Source organism: Adiantum capillus-veneris, chromosome 2 (genome assembly GCF_014529385.1).
Source record: "Adiantum capillus-veneris isolate H3 chromosome 2, ASM1452938v2, whole genome shotgun sequence".
In the NCBI taxonomy this organism is placed as follows: Eukaryota; Viridiplantae; Streptophyta; class Polypodiopsida; order Polypodiales; family Pteridaceae; genus Adiantum; species Adiantum capillus-veneris.
In genome coordinates, this window is record NC_140932.1 from 156755880 (window position 1) to 156779295 (window position 23416).

Genomic DNA, 23416 nt, shown 5'->3' on the forward strand with positions numbered 1-23416 from the left:
AGAGAGCACGACACATTATCCGCGCTACAATTTCTCACAAGCATGATGATTTGCAGGAAGATGATGTGATTGTTCACCAGGATGATGGTTTAGTACATGCTTTTGCTAGCGAAGCTAACCTCGTTGCAGATTCTATCGATCATGACCAGCCGATCTTGGCTCTCGAGTCAAGGTCCATAGAACCCCCACGAGAAGTATAATGCGTTTCAGTGATTAGTCAGCACGCATTGTTCGAGTGTTTCATTCGTGATTGTTTCCTATATTTTAGTCAACGTCTTTATGTGATCCCTTTTCATAGGCATGCCATATTGTACGTTGAGCACGATTCGCTCATGAATGAGCACAGATGTATGGGGATTTCTCATGAAAAGCTGAAAAGTATACATTCAAGGAAGTCACATTCTATGTCTCTTCCTTGGTACGACACGGTCGAAGAAAGAGCACAAGAAGGATTGAGCATCAAGCATCGGTATGTCCATTGTGATTTGCCACAGTTAGATTGATTTAGATCAAAAAGTCAAGATTCGATCTCATTGTTTGCGTGTGTTTGATGAACGGTTTGGCACTCCGTCTCTATGTTCATCTACATTGCATGCACAGGCTCTACAGAAGCGTAGTATTTTTCCAGTCACTTTACATGGAATGGGTATGTTCATGTTTTTGTGTTGGAAGTGTTTCATGAATTTTCATCCTCGGAGATTCTTGAAGATGGTAGACGCACGACTCTCGACGAAGTTGAAGCATTGAAGGAGCCACAGAAGACTTTGTGCCGCTTTCGGCGCGGCCAAAAGAAGCAAGCGTTGCAGACCTTTATAAAGTTCAAGTATCGCATGACCCACGCATCATAGTGGGCCGGCAAAGAGTCTTTTCCATGATTTCGAATGCTATTGGCGATCTCCCTCGACGCCATACAGTCTAGTACCAGTACCTCACTTTGAAAAGGACGGGATGTCACGTGACACATCCAACCCTATGTGTCCGTGGACAAGCTACAGCACGACAAGGGTTCAGTTCAATCCATTCAGTCTAGCTTAGGAAGTGTTCTGACACTTTTGTGAGTCTGTTCGCAAACCGTGCATGTCTAGGCACTTAGAGTAGATGCATATCCTCAGCATTACCATCAGAATCCATCACGAGTAATTTCCAGTGCACAGAACCCATTTTCCCTATTTTAGCCATTTTTCACTTATTATTTTTAAGTGACTTTTGTTGGGAACTAAGTAGGGCAAATTAGCCAAGGAAATATAAAAGGAAACCCTAGCGCTAGTATAAAAGGAAATATAAAAGGAAACCCTAGCGCTAGTATTTCTGGCAGAAGAGGAAGGAGAGCAAGAGGCACCCAGTGCATTAGGCCCTCTCGATGTTGGGTTAAAGGCCTAAATAACCCCTTTTTGTACATTTTTATACTTTGTCCAAGTTCATATTGAACCTGGACACATTTTTAAAAGGTCACTTATAATAAAAGTGGAAAAACCCAAAACTCACTTATTGAGTTTTCCCCAAAAAAGTGAGCCCTCTGTCTTCTGCTACCGCTTCCTCTCCTGCTGGCCTTCGCCTCCCCTCTCTGCACACACACTGCACTTCCTCGCGTGCTCTTTTTCTTGCACACATCGCCGCGCGCTCATCAACTGGTATCATAGCCTCGATTAGGGTTTGCCCCAAACCTGCAAACGCTGAATTTCAGCCAAGAAGGTCAACTTTCACACGAGATTTTGCAATTTCGTCGCCAAAGGACTCGTCCCCGGACACTAGAGAGCTCCCGACAACCCAAATTGACCCAAAGCAAGCTGAAATTAGGTCAAAAACAGGAAATTACAGGTTATGACAGCGAAAATGCAGGTTTTGCAAATGATGTATTAAGGTGTGGGAATACTTTTGCTAAGTTCCCGCTACCCGAAAACCCTGAAATTGCCGAAAAACAAGCCCTAAAACAAGTGTTTTAAGCAAATTTCAGATTTGCGCAGGTTTTTGCAAGTGTTTTTATGGTGCGATTACATTCGGGAAAGTGCAAATTGATGCAATCTACGCACATTTGACAAATTTTGTCGATGTATGACTATTTGTGGCTCAATTTCATGCAATTTTGATGCTACAAATTGGGGCTTTTGCACTTACATGCTTCTAAAGGCTGTGTATTAGTCTTATGTATGTCTTCTGAGGCTAAAAACAACTAAATTTGTTGTTTTCGAGTACAAATTCTCTCGCTGAAATTTCCTACGCATAAATTTCAGAAATTGAATTTTCTGCCAAATCGACCTATTTTGCCCCAAATTGCTCCTGTGACCATTTGGAGCTGTAGTGCACATCTCTGTGAGGCTATACTCCGATTTTTGCGCATTTTGCCCAAAAATTCAACGTATTATCCCTCTTATTTTGTGCAACTACGGCCTCATCTTCTTCGGATGTGAAGAACCTCTTCGAGATTAGGAGGTTCGATGGTACAGGTTTTGATCTTTCGAAAAACGGGATTCAAGGAATCCTATTTCTTAAGGATTGCAAAGGGGCACTTGAACAGGTGAAGCCACAGAATATGACGGATGAAGCATGGGTTAGCATGAACAGGAAGGCCGTTATATATATTAAAATGGCCATGATCGATGAGACCGTCATTGATGTGAAAGGTCTCACGACTGCTTTTGATGTGTAGGAGAAGTTGAAGGGAATGTATGAAAATACGCCTGTCAACCAGGTGCACTTGATGCGAAAACTTGTTGGCATGCAACTAGATGAGTCCAAGAGCGCGGCAGAGCACTTGTCATTATTCGCAAGTACTTCGTCGCAGTCACAGGATTTTGGATTGCACACTTTCGATGATAAGCTGAAAGCTATCTTCTTGCTTACGACCTTGCCTGAGTCATGGGAAACTTTGGTGGTTTCGTTGTCCAATAACCCCAATTTGACCTTTGATGGTGTTAGGGGTTCTATCTTGAATGAAGAAATCATGAGGAAAGCAAGTGGAGAGGGAGGCAGCTCTGCCAACATGGATAGAGGCAGGACAGAAAAGAAGAATGCTTATGCACAAAGGAGTAAGAGTAAGAGTAAAGAAAGGAGAAATGCAAGCAAAGGCAAGGGTGATGTGACTTGCTATCGATCTGGCAGAAAGGTCACAAGAAACCCGATTGCAGGTACTATAAAGCTGAGTTAGAAAGGAAAAAGAATGGCGGAGACAAAAAGAGAGAGAAGAAGGAAGTCAAGGCAGATGCACAGGATGGCTCAAAGGACAAAGAGAAGGCCAATGTGGATTCTAGTGTCGTGATTGAGGAGCTGTCAGATGTAGAGGACATCTTGTGTGCCACTTTGTCGGTTGATGATGCTTATGACTTTGATGCCTCTCTAAATGCTCATTCACAGGCCATGCAGATCACCAAGAGTGATCTTATTGATGCTTTGTTGACTGTCAATGATGCATTGTCCCAGACTTAGATTGTTGATTCTGGTGCTTCATTTCATGTGACTCCTATCAAGGAGTGTTTCTCTACTTTTGATGCGGGGAAGCGTGACCATGTATACCTTGGAAACAATCATGCACGTTCCATTGAGGGTATTGGCACTGTGCATCTCTCCATAGATGACACAAATGAGCTTGCCTTGCATGATGTTCGATAAGTGCCGAGAATCAAGAAGAGTCTGCTTTCTCTTGGTCAAATGGATATGCATGGTTACAGCATCTTGTTTGAGAGAGGGTCATGGAAAATGAGTAAAGGCTCAAGGCTGATTGTAAAGGGCACAAACAAAGGGACACTTTACTGCATGCATGGAAAGGCCGTGTTGGGCAAGTTTATTGCATTGGCTGAAATTAACTCACATGGAGTTGTGGCACAGGAGGCTTGGCCATATGAGCCAAAAGGGCCTTTCTAAGCTTTGTACTTTGAACAAGCTTGATGCTAAAGGCACAAAGCTTGACTTTTGTAATGAATGTCATTATGGCAAGCAAGTAAAGCGTTCTTATTACTCTGGTGTCTCTCGTAAATCTTCTGTGCTTGACCTTGTACATTCCGATGTATATACCATGCCTACTAAATCTATGGGTGGTGGATGTTATTTTCTCTCCTTTGTTGATGATCATTCTAGGAAAATTTGGGTTTATTTTCTTAAGTCTAAGGATGAAGCCTTTGCTGCGTTTAAGAGATTTCATGCATTTGTGATCACCCAAATAGGTAGAAAGCTAAAATGCTTGCGTACAGACAATGGGGGGGAGTACACAAGTGCTGAATTTAACAAGTTTTGTGAAAATTTGGGCATTAAGAGCGAGCTTACTATCCCATACAGCCCCTCGTCTAATGGTGTGGCTGAAAGATTCAATAGGACACTTTGTGAGAGGGTGACATGCATGCTGTCTACAACTAATGTCTCTCATGGATTTTAGGGAGAAGCTTTGAAAACAGCAGTGCACATATGCAATCGATCCCCTCACATGTCTTGCAAGCTTGCTTCATATGATCACTTACGCATTTTTGGTTGCGAAGCTTTTGTGCATGTTAGACATGAGTTGAGGAGTAAACTAGATACGAAGTCCATTAAAGGCCTCTTCATGGAATATGGTGAAGAAGGCGAAATGGGATACAGCATTTGGTTACCTCAGCTCAAAAGGATTGTACGCAGCCGGGATGTTGTTTTTAATGACGCAAGGCTGCTTCAAAACAATTGTGCCTCAAAGCATGACCATAAAAGGGTGAAATTTCAGCATGACCAACCACCTGTTAGGCCTATTTTTGACCCTCAGGATGCACCACAAATGGCTGAAAATGTAGATGATCCAGTGGTGTTTGAGCCAGATGATGTTGGACAACAAATTGAGGCTCCTGAAGGGCATTTGCAGCCAAGAAACAATGCTGAAAATGGTGCTGAAAATGATGTACAGCAGCCCATTGTTGATGATTTTGTAGTACCACCTGATGTAAATCCAATGCCGGATAATGTGGATCATTGGGTGCTACTCGTCAAAGACGGCCTGTGAGTGGATATGACCCCTCTTTGCATTACATTATGTTGACAGATGAGGGAGAGCCTCCTACGTATAAAGAGGCAAAGACATGTGAGCACAGCGACAAGTGGGAGCTTGCTATGCAGGAAGAGATTAAAGCTTTGCATGCTAATCATACTTGGGATTTGGTTGAATTGCCCAAAGGAAGGAAGGCTATTCCTAACAAATGGGTGTATAAAATCAAAACTGTTGATGCAAAACCCAAGTATAAGGCAAGGCTTGTGGCAAAGGGATATGTTCAAAATAAGGGCATAGACTTTCAGGAAGTGTTCTCTCCTGTTGTGAAGATGACCACTTTGCGTGTATTGTTTGCCATTGTGGCTGCTCTTGATTTGGAAATGGACCAAATGGATGTACATACCGCTTTCTTGCATGGTGATGTGGAAGAAGAGCTTTACATGAAGTAACCCGAGGGTTTTGTCATCCCTGGCAAGGAACATTTGGTATGTATGCTCAATAGAAGCTTGTATGGGCTGAAACAATCATGTAGACAGTGGTACAAGAAGTTTGATCGCTTCATGCTTAAACATGGTTACAAAAGAAGCCATGCAGAACATTGTTTGTATACCAAACGTGATGAGGATGGCAGCCCGATCATTCTTGTGCTCTATGTAGACGATATATTGATAGCTGCAAAGAAAAGAAGCACTGTAGATGCTCTTAAAGGGCAGCTGAAATCTGCGTTTTCAATGAAAGACCTTGGGGCAGCTGAACATATACTTGGAGTGCGTGTTACACGGCAAAGAGACAAGCGCCTATTGTATTTGTCGCAAGAAAAGTACATTGAAAAGGTGCTGGACAGATTTAACATGGCTGAAGCAAAGCCTCTTGGTGTGCCATTAGAGCCATATGTTAAAATCTCCAAGGATGATTGTCGCAAGTCAAAGGAAGAAGCAATGACATGCAAAGTGTGCCTTATGCTTCAACTTGTGGTTCACTTATGTATGCTATGGTTGCTACTAGGCCTGACATAGCCCATGCAGTGGGACTTGTGAGCCGGTTATGGCTAATCCAGGCAAGTTGCATTGGGATGCAATGAAGTCCATTATGAGGTACTTGAAAAGGACTAAAAACAAATGCCTCTACTATGGTAAAGGACCAATGGAGTTGAAGGGATTTTGTGACTCTGACATGGCTCGTGATGTGGATACACGGAAATCCACAAGTGGCTATGTATTTACTCTTGCGGGAGGTGTTGTTTCATGGTGTTCTAGATTGCAAAAGATTGTTGCATTGTCTACTACAGAGCCTGAATATATTTCAGCCACTAAGGCTTCCGAAGAAGCTATTTGGTTAGCACGACTATGCAGTGAGTTTGGTTTGCCTTCCAAGGCACCTATGCTTGGTTGTGATAGCCAGAGTGCTATATGTCTGGAAAAGAATGCCATGTTTCATGCACGCACAAAGCATATTGATGTGCGATATCACTTCATACGAGAAGTGCTTGAGGATAACCTTATTACATTGGTTAAGGTCCATACATCACAAAATCCAGCCAATGCTCTCACTAAGTGCTTACCCAAAGCACAACATCATCTATACATAGAGATGGTGGGAGTCACGTAGCTTAAAGGCGCCATTTATGCCTTTAAGTGGGAGGTTGTTGGGTTAAAGGCTTAAATAACCCCTTTTTGTACATTTTTATACTTTGTCCAGGTTCAACCTGGACACATTTTTTAACGGTCACTTATAATAAAAGTGGGAAAACCCAAAACTCACTTATTGAGTTTTCCCAAAAAACGTGAGCCCTCTCTCTTTTGCTAGCGCTTCCTCTCCTGCTGGCCTTCGCCTCCCCTCTCTGCACACACACTGCACTTCCTCGCGTGCTCTTTCACTTGCACACATCGCCGCGCGCTCATCACTCGAGCAACTTCTCAAGCAAGAACCACCCCCTCAAGCCTGGCGTTTTCAGCTCTAGACCATCAGCGTTTTCAGCTTTAAGCCTCAGCACGCCAGCGTTTTTAAGGACTGCACATCAGCGTTTTAGGGACAACAATTCAGCAGTACGAGGACCAGCAAATCTGTGTTTTCAAGACCAGCAAATCTGCATTTTCCTATGCAGCAAAGCAGCATTTCCTACAACAGTAAGTCAGCGTTTTACAACCAGCCAAGAGCGTTTTTGGACAGTATTAGACTAGCGTTTTTCCAGTCAGATTTGCAGCAAATTCAGCAACCTACATCAACGATTTTCTCAGCCCTAAAGTAGCGTTTTCAGCAAGGCACTAAGCACACAGATCAGCCCCAACTTGGTGCGACAAGAACCAACTCACGGCATTCAGTTTTCAGCCTTAGCTTCGTCATTGTCGTTGGCACCGTCGACTTCGGCATAGCAGCACTTAGACTCATTGCATCAACCCCTTGTATCAGAATTGTGCAATTAATAGCATAGACCGCTCTCGCCATCGAGAGTGGGACCCTTGGAAGAGGGTTTGACAACTTTCTGGTGTCGTATTCTTCTCTCTCTATCTCTCAATCTCATGTACCTTCATTCACAGTGTTCCTCCACTCTATTTGTGTACATTGCACTCTCTCACTAAAGGAACGAAAGGCTCTCCCTTCAGTAAGTAAAAGGCACCTTGAGCACAGTTCGAAGCACTCGTCTTGAGCGAAGTTCAACATTCACTTCCGCTGCACCTTACAATCAGTCTCCTTTGTGCACAACCTATGGGATACTACTAGAGATAGATATGCCAGGTTGGCCCTAGAGTCCTCCAGACAGCTAGCTCTACAGGGGGATACATCATGCTGGTATGCACAGCTGACATCATGGTTTCAAACACATGGCTTCACCATGGACAGGCTGCCTCCTTTTCAGTACTCTCTACAAGCACCCTTGATGTCTCTGACGTGGGTGGAGATTAGTAGACTCATTCGTCAGGATCTGATCCAGCTGGACACGAGGAGGACATGGATAGAGCTGATATAGGAGTTGGGCACGAAGATGGCTTTCTATGGAGAGCATCTTCTTCACCTCACAGGGGATGGGTTTGTGATTCGACCTAGCTACATCTTTCTCATGGTTTGCGTTGTGCCATTGGCCAGATACGCACATCCTCACATCAGCTCGAGAATGAGACTAGCCATAGTTACAGGGGATGGGGGGGACGGGCCCTAGGGCCGGGGACAGAAGGGGACGCCTTGGGACGGCCGGATCTCTGGCCTGACGGGCGGGTCGCAGGGGGACGGACGGGGACAGCCGGATCGGATGGGGTCGTCCGGGAACAGTAGCAGTCAGGCAGGCTAAAAGTAGTCGTTTATGACCGTTTTAAACGGTTCTTTGCAGCCCAAATGCCACATTTTGCGGGGCCTTGGCCCTTGGGAGGCTATAAAAGGCTCCCTTGGGCCTCTTAATACTTATAGTCTCATTCCAATTGGCAATTTCCCTCAAGCTCAAGCTTTCCTCTCTACTCAATGCTCATTGCTCAAGCCTCATTGAGTCATTGCTCAAGGCTCAAGCATGACCATTGACTACTCTACACTCTAGTATCTACCCTTGAAAGTTGAGTCTCCACTCTCAAGTCTCTCCCTCTTCTACCCACTTTGAAGTTTGAAGCTCTCCTCTCCCTCTTCTACCCACTTTGAAGCTCTCCTCTACTCTCTCTCCACACAAGCTCTCCTCTAACTCCTCTAACTTCTAAGCTCTACTCTCTCGAGTCTCTCCACCATCATGTCATCTCAAGCCAACTCCGCTTCTCAAGCCGGTTCTTCTCGAAGGAGGCCCGCCGTGCAAACGTGGTCGTGGTGGGATGAAGTCGACTTTAGCACGCGTGGCAAAGGTGGCAGTGCAAGACCATGGACATGCAAGCTATGCCCATACAAGAGAACGGGTGGTTCAAACAAAGTGCGAACCCATCTTCTTCATGAACCCGGTCACGAGGTGAAGATTTGCCCTCATGTAGCTCCCGAGAAGAGGTTGGATCTTCTTGAGAAGCTCACGGTGTATGAGGTTGTGGAAGCGGCCAAGAGAGGCCGTTTTGTTGCCGTTGATCCCTCCGCCACGGCGACACCGCGAGAGCAAAGGGAAGCCAACCTTGACGACATCTCTCGAAGCTTCAAGAGCCATGCATCTACACCGTCCTCTTCCGTTCCGCATCGCCAAAGCACTCTCAACGAAAATTGGAATCCTACATTGAAGGAAGAGGTGGATAGGTCAGTTGCCCGATTCTTCTTCCACAACCACCTTGCCTTCCATGCTTCACGGTGAGTTTCCCTTGGCATATGCATATTGCAATCTTCCATTTTGTATTCATAATGGGTTATAACTTCTCTACTCTCGACTCTCCATACAAACACAACATGCTCTATTTTGTGCGGATAGGTCTCCATACTTTCGAACCATGGTTACGAAAATAGGGGAATATGGCTCCTCTTATGTGCCACCTTCATCGGAGAGGCTTCGCACCACCCTCCTTGACAAAGAGAAGCTTGCCGTGGAGCAAGCGGCCCAAGCAACAAAGGATTTGTGGGAGACCAATGGCGTCTCTCTCCTTGTAGATGGATGGAGCGACACCCGCAAGCGGTCCATCCACGGGGTGGTGGTCTACTCTAGTGGAGAGATGTACTTTGTGGAGTCACATGATGCATCCGATAGTGGCAAGGCCGCCGAGATGCTTGCTGCGGAGTGGACAAGCATCATTGAGGGCATGTATCCCAGCATCCATGTCAAATTTTGCATGGCGCATTGCCTCAATAACCTCCTCAAAGACATAGGAAACTTGTCATGGATTTCACCCACCATTGGTGACGCCTCTCGAATTGTCTCCTTTGTGCTCAACCATCAAAAAGTGCGCCATGAATTCTCAAAGAGGAGCCACTTGTCCTTGCTCAAAAATTCAGAGACAAGATTTGCATTCAATTGGCTTATGCTAGGCCGCTTGTCTACATGTGGCGGAGCCTTAAGGGGCCTCTTTCTCAGTGATGAGTTCCAGGCCATGCCGGAGTCTACATCAGCAGTAGGATTGAAATGCCAAGAATGGGCCGACGACGCCGCTTGGTGGGAGGAGGTGAAGACTCTTGACGCCATGGTCAAGCCTATTCTACACCTACTTCGAGTGGTGGATGGCTTGCAGCCATGCATTGGCAAAGTCTACGAAGCCATGGATCGGATGATAGAGGCACTTGAGAAGCTTGTGCTTGACCCTGTTCAGTATGCGGAGATTCATGGCTTGTGTGAGTCGAGGTGGAATGGATACTACTCTCCACTTCATGCGGCAGCTTATGTGCTTGACCCTGAGTTTCAGGGGAGGCGTCAAGAGACCGACAAGGAGGTGAGCAAAGGATGGCGGATTGCATTGGAGCGCCTTGAGCCTAGCAGTGACATTAGGCGCAAGATTAGAGACGAGCTACTCAACTACAAGCAATAGAAGGGCTCCTATGGATGTGTAGATGCACAGCTTTATCGCAACAAGATTGGCTCGGTTTTGTGATGGGAGGACTATGGAGGAGATGGCCCACATTTGCAGCGCTTGGCTGTTCGTGTCCTTAGCCAAGCATGTACCACTAGTTGCTTGGAGCAACTATGGAGTGTGTACAACCACATTGCCTCTAAGAAGAGGAATCGCCTTGGGGTTCAGAGGGCCAATGATTTGGTGTTTGTGAGCCCTAACTTGCGCATGCTTGCCAAGAGCGTCACACACAAGGCAGATCCTTTCACTGAGTGGGAGATGGCACAAGAGAATCCATCTATGGCCGATACTCTTTTGGAGGAGCTAGAGGAGGACTTCGAGCCTCAATGCGAGCCTCCCGAGCCCTCATACGTCGCTGACGACCTCGACTACAACGACGATATGGAGATTCAACAGGCGAGCACTTCTTGAGTTTGATGATCATTGATCACTCGACTCTCGAGTCTAGACTCTTGAGTCTACGACTCTACCTACTATATAGCCCTTTGTACTTTTTGTTATCCTTGAGGCCTCAAGCTTGTCCTAAGTCCTTTAGGCTTTTTGACTCTTGAGCCCTTGTGGCATGCACTTCTCATTTTGTATCCATCGATTATCGACGAGCGCAAGGCCGCCAAGGGGTGCGTCCGCGGAAAAGAGCAGAACTCGAGTGAAGAGAAGATCCTTCTCGAACACAGATTGCAAGCGAAAGAAGAACCTCAAGAACCTCAAGACCTCAAGAACCCAAGAACCCTAGACCCGCAAGAACCCAAGTTCCTCGTGAACTTAAGAACCCAAGACCACAAGAACCCACGACTTCAGAATGGTCATCAATCGAAGCGGAATGGATACTTCGCTTGGAGGTGATGAGCATGAGAGAGGCGAAGAAGAATTTTCCCCACCAGGAGGTTTTTCCGACCCTCCCCCTTCCCCATCTACGTCAAGGATTGCACTAACTCCTATGGAGGAGTTTGACCAGTTGTTTCTAGAAAGAAAGTTAGAACGCGAAGACAGAGAAGCAGAAAGAAAGGCCTATGAAGAAGAAATGGAAGCCATAGATCGTGACTACGAAGAAGAAATGGCAGCTATAGAGCGTTAGTACGACTTTGGAAAAAAAGAAAGTCAAGCAAGATTTGATCGCGAGAACAAAGCAAGAATGCAAGAGATGTTGCGACTCTTTTCTCAAGTGCAGGCACAGATGCAAGAGATTCGGAAAAAGGAGACTCTCAATCTCTTCTTCTCCACAGCATGATACACAATATTTGCATGATTGTGAAAAGCATGATGAATTGAATGATAATGATGAGCATGATGTTTTAAATGACAATGATTTGCATGATGATTTGAATGATAATGATGAGCATGATGATTTGGTTGACAATGACAAGCATGATGATTTGCATGATCAAGATCTGATTTCTCACAAGCATGATGAGTTGCATGACGATGATGTGATTGTTCACAAGGATAATGTGTTAGTGGATTCTTTTTTTAGTGAAGCTAACCTCGTTGTAGATTCGATCAATCACGAAGAACCGATCTTGGCTTTCGAGCCGAGGTCCAAAGAACCCCTTCAGGAAGAACCGATCTTGGCTCTCGAGCCTAGGTCCAAAGAACCCTTAGAGGAAGTATTATGTGTTCGCATGATTGATACGCACCCATTGTTCGAGTGTTTCATTCGTGATCGTTTCCTGTATTTTAGCCAGCGTCTTTATGTGATCCCTTTCCCTAGGCATGACATATTGTACGTTGAGCACGTTTCACTCATGAATGAGTACGGATGTATGCGGATTATTCATGAAAAGCTGAAAAGTATGCATTCAAGGAAGTCACATTCCATGTCTCTTCCTTGGCACGACACAGTCGTAGAAAGAGCACAAGAAGGACTGAGCATCAAGCATAGGCATTTCCATTGTGTTGGCCCACAGTTGATTGATTTAGATCAGAAAGAAAAGATTCGATCATTTTGTTTGCATGTGTTTGATGAACGGTTTGGCACTCCGTCTCTATGTTCATCTGCATTGCATGCACAGTTTTTTCAAAGGAATAGATTTTTTCCCGTCACTTTACATGGAATGGGTATGTTCATGTTTTTGTGTTGGAAGTGGTTTCAGGAATTTTCAGCCTCGGAGATTCTTGAAGGTGGACATACGTCCATAGACGAAGTTGAAGCAAGGAAGGAGACTCAGAAGACTTTGTGTCGCTTTCGGCGCGGCCCAAAGAAGCAAGCGTTGCAGACCTTTATGAAGTTCAAGTACCGCACGACCCACACATCAGAGTGGGCCGGCGAAGAGTCCCTTCCAGGATTGCGGATGCTATTGGCGATCTCCCTCGACGCCATACAGTTTGGTACCAGTACCTCACTTTGAAAAGGAGGGGATCTCACGTGACACATCCAACCCTATGTATCCGTGGACAAGCTAGAGCATAATCAGGGTTCAGTCAGTCCAGTCAGTCTAGATTTAGAAGTGATCTGGCACTTTTGTGAGTCTATTCGTAGACCGTGCATGCCCAGTCACTTAGTGTAGATGCATATCCTCTGGTTGCATACAGCATAATCATAAGCATTCCCATCAGAATCCTTCAAGGGAATTTTCCAGTGCATTTAGCCTATTTTCCCTATTTTTGACATTTTTCACTTATTATTTTTAATTGACTTTTGTTGGAAAGTAGGTAGGGAAAATTGAGTAAGTTTGTATATAAGCAAACCTATACTAGCACTAAATGGCAGAAGAGGCAACAGGAGCCAAGCTCAACAGGCAGCTTCTCAACAAGATCCCTTGGCGGTATCCCCCACCAAGCAAGAAGAATCAGCCCTAGCGTTTTCTCATCAACAGATCACCGCGACGGAAGACCCCATTGCATAGCGTTCTTGCATCAGCATCATTGCCAGTAGCACCCCCATCAGATAGCGTTTTTGCAAAACCTCAGCCTAGCGATTTTTAAGACCTCAGTCTTTGCAGATTTCAAACATCGCCATTTTCAGGAGTGAAGTACCGTCAAGATCAGCCCCTAAAGAGTAGCAGATTCAGCCCGATAAGAACCTCAGTTTTCAGCCCTTAAGAACCTCAATTTTTCAGCCCTAAACCTGCAGATTTTCAGCGTCAAAGACCCACAGAAACAGCCCCCAAAATCAGCGTTTTTGGACTAGTCGCAGATTTCAGCCCATAGCGTTTTTGGACAGCAGATACTCACTTGCAGATTTCAGCCCTTAGACTAGTGTCGTCATCGCCGACATAGTCTACACTTGCATCAGTCTTATGCATACCATTCCGTTGCACCTTACACTCTCAATGCCTTGGCACGACAAGAACAATGTGACCATCTAGATTCGGAACCGTACCATCACTTTGCAGCAAACCGACAAGCCAGTCTTCCTTAAAGTTCGACTGACAAAAACCAACCCCAAATGATTTTAAGATTGATTTGTATTCAGATACTTCTTGAACCTTGTTTGACAATACTATCTGTAAAATTGTTTGAAATAGAAACGATCTCTTTGGAGCTTGTATAAGTGCCGATTTTTGAGACTCCTTGATTCTAGTTTTGATGCTGGTTTCAATGATGTATGAATATCTTTGGTTGAAGCTTTCCTGAGAGGATTGTTCATGTTAGTTGTAGAACCTTAAGTTAGAAACCTTTGAACAACACATACCGGTGGTCTGGGAAGCGTTTATTTGTACTTGGAGCATCCAAGCAACACACGTTGCGGTCTCGGGAGCATTTGGTTGTATCAGTCCTCTATATTTGTTGGGTCCTTGACCAAGGTTCTAAAATTCCAAACCTTCTTGATCTTTTAGGCCTCTCGGCCATCTTTAATAAGTTGGTAAAGTCTTTTGTGTCTTCTTCATCTTCTAGGGTTTAGGCCCCTCGGTCAAGGTCTATTCCATTGGTCGGAACTTGATGGTGCCACGTTACTAACTTGTCACATATGACACAGTATCATCAAGTTCCAACCAATGGAATAGATCCCGGCCAAGGGGCCTAAACCCTAGAAGATAAAGAAGATTTACCAACTTATTAAAGATGGCCGAGAGGCCTAAAAGATCAAGAGGGGTTAGGATTAAAAATCCTAACCCAACTAACTTATAGAACCTTGGCCGAGGGGCCCAAACAAAACAAGAGATTCCATGCGAGACACGGAGTGGCAGAGTTCCATCCCTAGATTGCATTGGTCCCAAAGGCTGACGTCCCTTTCAATGTTTCTTTATTATTAATACACAAATGTACAATCAACGGGCTCTTCTCTAATTCTCGGCGTGGTAGAATGCCCAGAGAGAGACCCCTAGTTACATTATCAAAGGCCCTTGGCCCAAACTCAAAAGCTTTACATAAAAAGCACTCAAGTCTAAAAGAATTTTCTTTAGTTATGGTTTAGGCCCCTTGGCCAGCTCTTGTAAGTTGTTGGGAGTTAGGATTATTAATTCTAACCCATTGATAATTAGGACCACTCGACAAGACTCAATAAGTTGGGATTTCTTTTGTTCCTTCTTCTTTATTAGGCTTCAAGCTCCTTGGTTGGGATCTATTCCATTGGTCCAAAATATGTGGTGCCACGTCACTAACTTGTCACATACCCCTCTCTTTAAGAAAGTAATCGTTCTCGATTACACTTGCAAAACAACTAAAGGGCAAAAACGTTCTTCAATACACTAACTTTATGTACCATGTACTAGACTCCACAAGACGGTAGAGTCACAAAACATACAGTCCACAAATCACACACTTAGTTCACACTGACCCCTGTGTTTTGATCATTCAATCTAGCCATCTCATCCCGTCCAAAACTCTTCATGCACCTAGATCCCTCTGCAACCACCTCATCCTTCCGTAACTTTTGATGCTCACAACAATATCCAATCATCTCATCCAGATAGAAATCTTGATGCACTAGAATCTCATTCCATCATTCATCATTCATCATCATCATATATTCATTCAAGTTCAATAAAACAAAATAAAATTCATGATTCTTATCGTCAATCGAAAAATTATTCATTCATTCCTAAGCTATCGTCACTACACACAGGATCTAGACACAGCTTTTGCCAAGGTAAGGGAGGCTTTGGAGAAGCCTCGAGCACGACATAAGAAGGTAGCGGACAAGCATCGATGTGACTTGCAATTATTTTGCGACAACTAAGAAGATAGGAAATAGCAAAGTTTTGACGGCAGCCATGTATATCCGAACCAGCCAAAGATCGTGGGAGTTCCTCCAATGGCGCAAGCCACGATGCGGATTCCAACCATCCAGTCACAGAGAAGTTGACTTTCAGTAAGTATGATGGTAAGATGGATGCTACGGTTATTCATTCTTGGTTGCATCAATTTAATGCTTATTTTGTGACAACTAAGAAGACAGGAAATAGCAAAGTTTTGACGGCAGCCATGTACCTTGCCATTGATGCCATTAATTGGTACCACGCATGGCAAGAGGCACAGTTAGCCGCGCACCTAGAGGAAGCCGACGAATTCACGCTCCTTTCTTTCAATTGGGCTGATTTCCAAGACAAGCTCAAGGCGCGGTTTATGCCACCTCAGTACCTCGCACGATTGAAGGAAGATTGACGCGCTCTCAAGCAAAATGGTATGCCGGTTATGTCCTTTTCTAATCGTGTTTTGCAGCTAGGTATCCAATTACGCAAGTCGGATGATGAACACAAAGAGGCATTCCTTTATGGATTGGACGAGTATATCAAGTACGATGTCGAGGTGCTCGATCCAATCGATCTCAACAAGGCGGTAGCGATTGCTCTCGCACAAGAGATGAAGCACAACAAGGAAAGCCTAAGGAGAATAAGACTTCCACAAGTACCTCGTAGACTTCTTAGAACTCTCAGAACGGTAAGAATGGTAAGACTGGTAACTCTTCTAAACAATCTTCCAACAATCTCTCAGAAAAGAATTCTTCCAATGAATCTAAGGGTAAGGCTAACACAATTGCTAAACCTAAGCTTACTCCATATGAAAAGGTAGCACAAGGAATTTTAGGAGGATACATCACGTCGGAAGAACAAAGCACTTATTCTAAGGAAGGTCGTTGTTTTCATTGTCACATTAAGGGTGACATAAAAAGAACATGTCTTAAGCTTGAATCGAATGTATCTAAAGAATCCACAGAACCCACTTTCTTTGTCAATGCAATCAATGATAACACGAGTGTGCCCCAAGTTTCTCTTGACCCTCCCATTGATGATTCTCTCATTAAATGTTATGGTCAGGTGTCGGGGCAACGTTTTGTCATATTGTTTGACTCAGGTAGTATGCATGATGTGATCAGTCCCTGTCTTGTTGAGAGAGCCCGCCTAGAAGTTAGTCAAGATCTCCTCTCGAGGTCTCTGGCTTTGTTCTCGATATTGACGCTCTCATTACGCAGGAGTGTCTTGGTGTGTTGTTTGCAATTCAACAAGCTGCCTTCACTAGAAGATTTGTTGTCTCTCCTCTCTCAGTATGTGATATGATTTTGGGCATTCGGTGGTTTCGTGATTGTAACCCTCTCATTGATTGGGAGGCTAACACTTTCACTCTCAATGCCAAAAGTGATTCTCCCATTGTCATTCATGGAGAGGACATTGTTCAATCTCCATCTCTCATTGCTAATATGCAGGACAAGATTGAACGGATTTATGAGGACACTCTCTCAGTCTCTTCTTCTCCCACCCGTCATACTTACTGAAAGTCAACTTCTTTGTGATTGGATGGTTGGAATCCGCATCGTGGCTTGCGCCACTGGAGGAACTCCCACGATCTTTCGCTGGTTCGGATTTCGAGGCAAGTACTTGTCGAATCAACTCTTGAGTGCGTAGTTCTCTTTGAGCCTCACGCTCGATCTCCAAGGCCACTCTTTGAACTTCACGCTCGGTCTTTCTTTCTGTTTTCTTTCGTTTCGTTCATCGCGCTCGCGTTCTAAAGCAAGGTGATTTGCTTCTTGTTGTGCGGCAATTCTTTCGTTTCTTTCGTCGCGCTCGCGGTCCTTAGCTTCCTATTGTTCTGCTTCTCTTGCTAGTTGTGCCAAAGCAACTCGATTCGTTTCTTGTTGTGCCATCATGTCCAACATCGACTTGACCATCTCCTCCATAGAAGTTGGTACAACTCGTGGCGTAGATGGCGAAGGGGGAGGGTCGGAAAAATCTCTTGGTGGGGAGAACTCTTTGTCGCCTCTCTCATGCTCACCACCTGTATATAAAGTATCCATTCCACTTCAGGTGATGACCATGCACTAGGGTTTTGGGTTCTTGGGTTCTTGAGGGTCTTGAGGTTCTTGAGGTTCTTGAGGGTCTTGAGGTTCTTGAGGTTTTCTTTCGCTTGCAAACCGCGTTTGAGAAGGATCTTCTCTTCACCCGAGTTCTACTCCTTTCCGTGGGCACACCCCTTGGCGGCCTTGCGCTCACACCAAGGTTGCTTTTTCCCACATCACGTCGATTGGTCGGCCGCTAAGTGCACGGTCCACTCTCAATGAGTGAAAAGAGACAAGGGGAGGCTGGACAAGCCCTTCTTTCCTTGGATTCCTGTCACTCTTCAAAAACACAATTAGGAATCGACACGCCCCAGCGAACTTGGGTTCGTGCGATCGCAACAAGCAAAAAATTTCTTATGATTCTTGTGGCTCTTTCCTTGAGTGATATAAAACAGTGCCAAAGCTCTGATATCAATGTTAGGTGCAGCGGAATGAATGTTTGCGCTTTGCTCAAGATGAGTGCTCCGAACTGTGCTCAAGGTTCCTTTTGTTCTTATGGAAGGTAGAGCCTTCCGTTCTTAATGAGAGAATGCTATGATCACAAACAAAGTGAATGGACACTTTTCGTGCAAGTGTATGAGACTGAGAGATAGAGAGAGAAGAGAGATACAACACTAGAGACGTAAAACCCTCCTCCGAAGGCCCCACTCTCGTCGGCGAGAGTGGTCTACTTATGATTGCACAAACTGAATGCATGTGACTGATGCAAGTCTAGGCTATATCGGCGATGAAGACGGTGACGACGAGACCGACACTAGGGCTGAAATCTGCAATCTTTTATCTGTTGTCCAAAAACGCTATGGGCTGAAATCTGCTACAATCCAAAAAACGCTGATTTGGGGGGCTGTTTCTGTGGGTCTTTGTCGCTGAAAATCTGCAGGTTTAGGGCTGAAAACTGAGGTTTCTTTAGGCTGAAAACTGATGGTCTTTCCGAGCTGAATCTGCTACTTCTTTAGGGCTAAATCTGCTACCTTTCTAGGGCTGAACTTGATGGTCTTCTGATGCTGAAAATCGTTGCATTGCTGCATATGCTGGGATCCAAAAACGCTAGGGAAAGCTTGTCCAAAAACGCTAGGGCTGTTGAACTTCCAAAACGCTAGGTGTTGTGATCCGCTTGCGGGAGGATCTGATGCCAAAAACGCTAATTGAGGGAAAGTCTATGGCGATGGTTCTTGTTGGAAACGCCAGTGATGGGGGATCTTTGCTTGGAGGGAACCACCAAGGCTTGGTCTTGCTGAGAAGTTGTCTGTTGAGCTTGGCTCCTGTTGCCTCTTCTGCCAAATAGTGCTAGCTGTAGTTTGCTTATATACAAACTTAGCAAAATTGCCCTACCTACTTTCCAACGAAAGTCACTTAAAAATAATAAGTGAAAAATGTCAAAAATAGGTAAAATAGGCTAAATGCACTGGAAAATTCCCCTAATGGAATCTGATAGATTCTGATGGGAATACTGATGATCATGTTGTGTGCAACCAGAGGATATGCATCTACACTAAGTGATTGGGCATGCACGGTCTACGAATAGAATCACAACAGTGCCAGATACCTTCTAATCTAGACTGACTGGACTGATTGAACCCTGATCGATGTAGCTTGTCCACGGACACATAGGGCTGGATGTGTCAAGTGACAATATGGGCCATGAGATATTGTGACAAGTCAATAACGTGGCACCATCAAGTTCCGACCAATAAAATAGATCCCGATCGAGGGATTTTAAAGCTAGTAAAGAAGAAGGAACAGAAGAAATCGCAACTTATGATGAAGTCCTGCCGAGTGGCCCAAATTAATAATGAATCCTAATCCCCAACAACTTACAAGAGCCAGCCGAGGGGCCTGAACCATAAATAACTAGGGGTCTCTCTTTGGGCATTCTACTGCGTGGAGAAGTAAAAAAGGGCCCCTTTACTTGTACCTTTGTGAATTAATAATAAAGAAATACCGAAAGGGATACTAGTCTTTGGGGCCAATGCCATCTAGGGGTGGAACTCCGCAACTTCGTGTCTCGTGTGGATTCTCTCTTTTTGTCTTTTACAGTTGTTTTGAAGTACTTAAAGTGTTGCCAAGTGTGTAGACTGCAGTTATTTCTGTGTTTCTGTCCGGTCCGTCGCCGGAAGTGATTACAGTGGTATCAGACCACAACTTGCTTCCTTGCCCTCTACAAATCAAAGCACGATTCTAATAACATAAGACGAAGAACATAGAGATTCTTTTTTCAAGAGAGAAACCGGTACCTACAAATGGAACCTATGGAGTTGGATGAGAAAGAAACCACAAGAGAACGATTAAGAGAGGATACAGGAGTTCGTTTTTTGCTTTAAAAAGCTATGAAAACATAGTTTTTGATGTTTTTTAGTGTTGGAGAGGTGTCTAAAAATCTTTTCAATGGGTTAGAATTTGGATATGCGATAGAATTTATTGCATATCCTCTTGAGGAGCTCTACGCAAATGGATTTTGATTCTGACAACTCTGGAAAATTAGAACTTTCAGCAGCAAATTAGAGTTAGCAGCAAATTAGGGTTTTTGCATAGAATTTCAGCATGTGTAAAATTAGTATTTTTGGAAGCTCTTGTTATTTGTGTACAGAAAAAGATATTAAGAGCGAGGAGCATGTATCTGAAAGCATTTGCAAAAATCTTGTCCTTGATGCTCACAATTGATGGAACCTTTTTGACACCCTAGACAATCTCAAAAGGCGCCTTTCCTGTAGATGAATGAACCGTGTTGTTGTAAGCCAACTCTATCAGACGAACGTGGTTCTTTTACTTAGTCTTATGATTAGAGATATATGACTTCAACAAGTCCAAAACCACCGAGTTTGCTATCTCCAATTGTCCATCGGCCTGTGGATGAAACGAGGACGAAAATTTAAGCCAAGTGGCTATATTCTCCTACATTGCTCTCCAAAACAAGCTCATAAATCAAGGATTCCTATCTGACACTATAGATTTAATCGTGCCATGTAACGAAAAAATTTGTGGGAAACAAGTGATCGGCTTGCTTTGTCTTCTTTATTGAAAGGAAGTGAGCCTACTTGCTAAACATGTCGTTGACAATTGTCTAACTGCCATCATGCCCACTTTAAGTCTTAGGAAGATCGAAGACAAAATCCAATGCTATACTTTCCCAAGGTCGATGTGGAATAGGTGAAGGCTATAGTAGTCCTAGTGCTTTATGTATGTCAAACTTGACCTTTTGCCACACCAAACAAGTGCATACAAACTCATCCACATTCTTTCTAAGCTTAGGGAAGTAGAAATACTTTTCGACCCCTTTCAAGGTACTCTCAATACCTCTATGCCGAGCAAAAGGTGGATCATGGCACTTTGTCAACGCCTTGTTTCTCAATTCCTGTGTGACACAACATGGTCTTTCGCAGCAAATAACCTTCCTTTACAACATAACTTGGAATTGTCTCCCCACTCTTAACCAATTAAAGATGTCTGCAAAATTTGAATCTATAGCGTACTGATCAATCATATCTTCAAAATTTTGATGACATATCAATGAGATGGCCGATAACTGTAGCTTTCAAAACAACGCATCAGCCACCATATTTCTCTTCTGTCGCATGAACAATTTGAAAATGGTACTGCCACAAAGTGTTCACCCATTTCATTTGCTTATCCGAAAGTTGCTTCTGGGACAATACATATTTCAAACTTTGATGATCAGTAAACATTATAGAGTCTGCTCGAAGGAAAAAAGTGTCTCCATCGAGTCAAAGCATGTATCAATGCTAACAGCTCTTTCTCATAAATCTGTGCAACCCTCTCTAGTCTAGAGAACATTTGGCTCTCATACGCAATGACATGGCCCTCCTACATTAAGACTGCTACAACAAGCATCACAATAAACTTCAAAGTCATTCTGCTCTCATACACAATGACATGGTCTCCTACATTAAGACTGCTCCCAGACTGCTACTACAAGCATCACAATAAACTTCAAACTATTTCTGCAAATCTGGTAAAATAAAAAAAAGGGTTGAATGCAATTTTTCAAGGTCCCAAGCAAATAGAATCCCTTTCAGAGTCCGGTCCGGAAAAGCAATGAAGAAGCAATCTCAGCAAATTTCCTTATGAACCGCCTGCAGTAAGAGCATAGACCCAAAAAGCTGCGAACTTTGTGAACATTCTTTTGATATGGCCAGTCACGTATGGTGTCTGTCTATCCTAGCCGGGTCCATGACATATACGTACTTCATATGTAACATGTTTCAATTATTTACTGATAGCTACCGTGTTTGTAATTTAGATGAATTCAGTCACTGATACCCATCCATGTGTGGGTGTTACCAAAAAAAAGTATGTGTGTGTGTGATACCAATCTTGCTGAGGCACTTGATGAATTCAATCACCGATACCCATCCATGTGTGTGTTATACCAAAAAAAAGTGTGTGTGTGATACCAATCTTGCTGAGGCACTTGATGAATTCAATCACCGATACCCATCCATGTGTGTGTTATACCAAAAAAAAGTATGTGTGTGTGTGATACCAATCTTGCTGAGGCACTTGATGAATTCAATCACTGATACCCATCCATGTGTGTGTGTTACAAAAAAAAGGTGTGTGTGTGTGTGTGTGTGTGTGTGTGTGTGTGTGTGTGTTATACCAACCTTGCTGAGGCACCCTGGTAGGGATGAGAAAAATATATTTTTTGATTACTTTTAATGGTAACTGCGATGCAAAAATCTATCAATGTTCATCGCTGAAAACATGAGGATAGTGCTAATATTTCAAACAAAACATAAGGAGGGGTGTGCCCAGAGCATACCAGGATCGTGCCCAGAGATTCTATAACCTCTCCTGGTAAAACATCGCGATCGATGGTGAGGCAAGATGATGTCGACGATGAGGAGGAGTTGGGTGTGGATGAAGAAAGCGACGAGGACGCATGGCAATGAGGGCTTCCACCGTAAGTTTTCTGCAAGGGTCCGGGGGCTTGAGCTTGGGCACTGGCATAATGAGAAGCAACATCCCTTCTAAGGCCGTGAAATCGTGTCGCTGGTACTGAAGCTCGTCTAGTATAGATGCTAGCATGACAATGGCAGGCTGAACTCACAGTTGCAGCCTCCATCTGAGAGAGAGAGAGAGAGAGAGAGCACATGGAGAGGAAGGTCGCCTGATCGGCGAGCTGATAATCTACCTGCTGGTCGGAGGCACCATACTTGGCGGGGGAACCAGATCATGACCAGAAGAGCAATGGCCCGGCCTCGTTTATAAGTGACACGGGGTGTCACTCACGGGATCGACGGCGTAGGCGCATTTGCGGCAGGGCGGGGTGCTTTGGGCCGTAGGATCAACGCAGAGGGGGGGGGCAAGAATATTATCCGCCAGACTCGCATTGCTTGCAGCGTGTCGCGATAGGTGGATTGGTTAGGCTGCGTGAGTCCAATGGGAGAGGTGGTGGGTTCAAGGCGCGGCACGTGCAGGGGGGGGGATACCCGAGGGAAACCTTTTTGCATGGCGCAGATGGGATCAATGGTGGATCCATTCTCCGTCGTCGATCCCTTGAGTCTCACCCGTGTCACATATCGACGAGGATGGCCCGGCCAGTTTTGCGCCGGCTGGCTAGAAGAGGTAGGCTGTGAACTTTCTCTGCAAGTGACCAACCAGAAAGTGCACGCCACGTCAGCTAGTGAGCCAGCCTGTCGGAACGCACCAGAAAGTGCACGCCACGTCAGCTAGTGAGCCAGCCTGTCGGAACGCACTCCACCTTGTGCTCATTACATCATGGAACAGGAATTGTGCGAATCAAATAGGGGGTTGGATTTCCCCCGCTTCATTGCATGCAGCCCCCCCTCCCAT

The 23416-nt window shown here is 44.6% G+C and overlaps 1 protein-coding gene across 6 annotated transcripts in view; it reads right to left on the bottom strand.

The window, feature by feature from the left end:
* The window catches only part of LOC147463921 (uncharacterized), a 57738-nt gene extending 34915 nt beyond the window's left edge, over positions 1-22823 (bottom strand). For 3 of the 6 annotated variants that reach the window (XM_086491957.1, XM_086491961.1, XM_086491954.1), the window contains exon 1: positions 22383-22821. In XM_086491957.1, coding sequence (XP_086348083.1) covers positions 22383-22715 — 333 coding nt within the window. In that variant the 5' untranslated portion in view covers positions 22716-22821. Of the gene's footprint in view, positions 1-22382 lie in introns of all 6 variants that reach the window. The other 3 variants (XM_086491949.1, XM_086491950.1, XM_086491951.1) reach the window with 3 other exon arrangements.
* Positions 22824-23416: the final 593 nt, after the last annotated feature.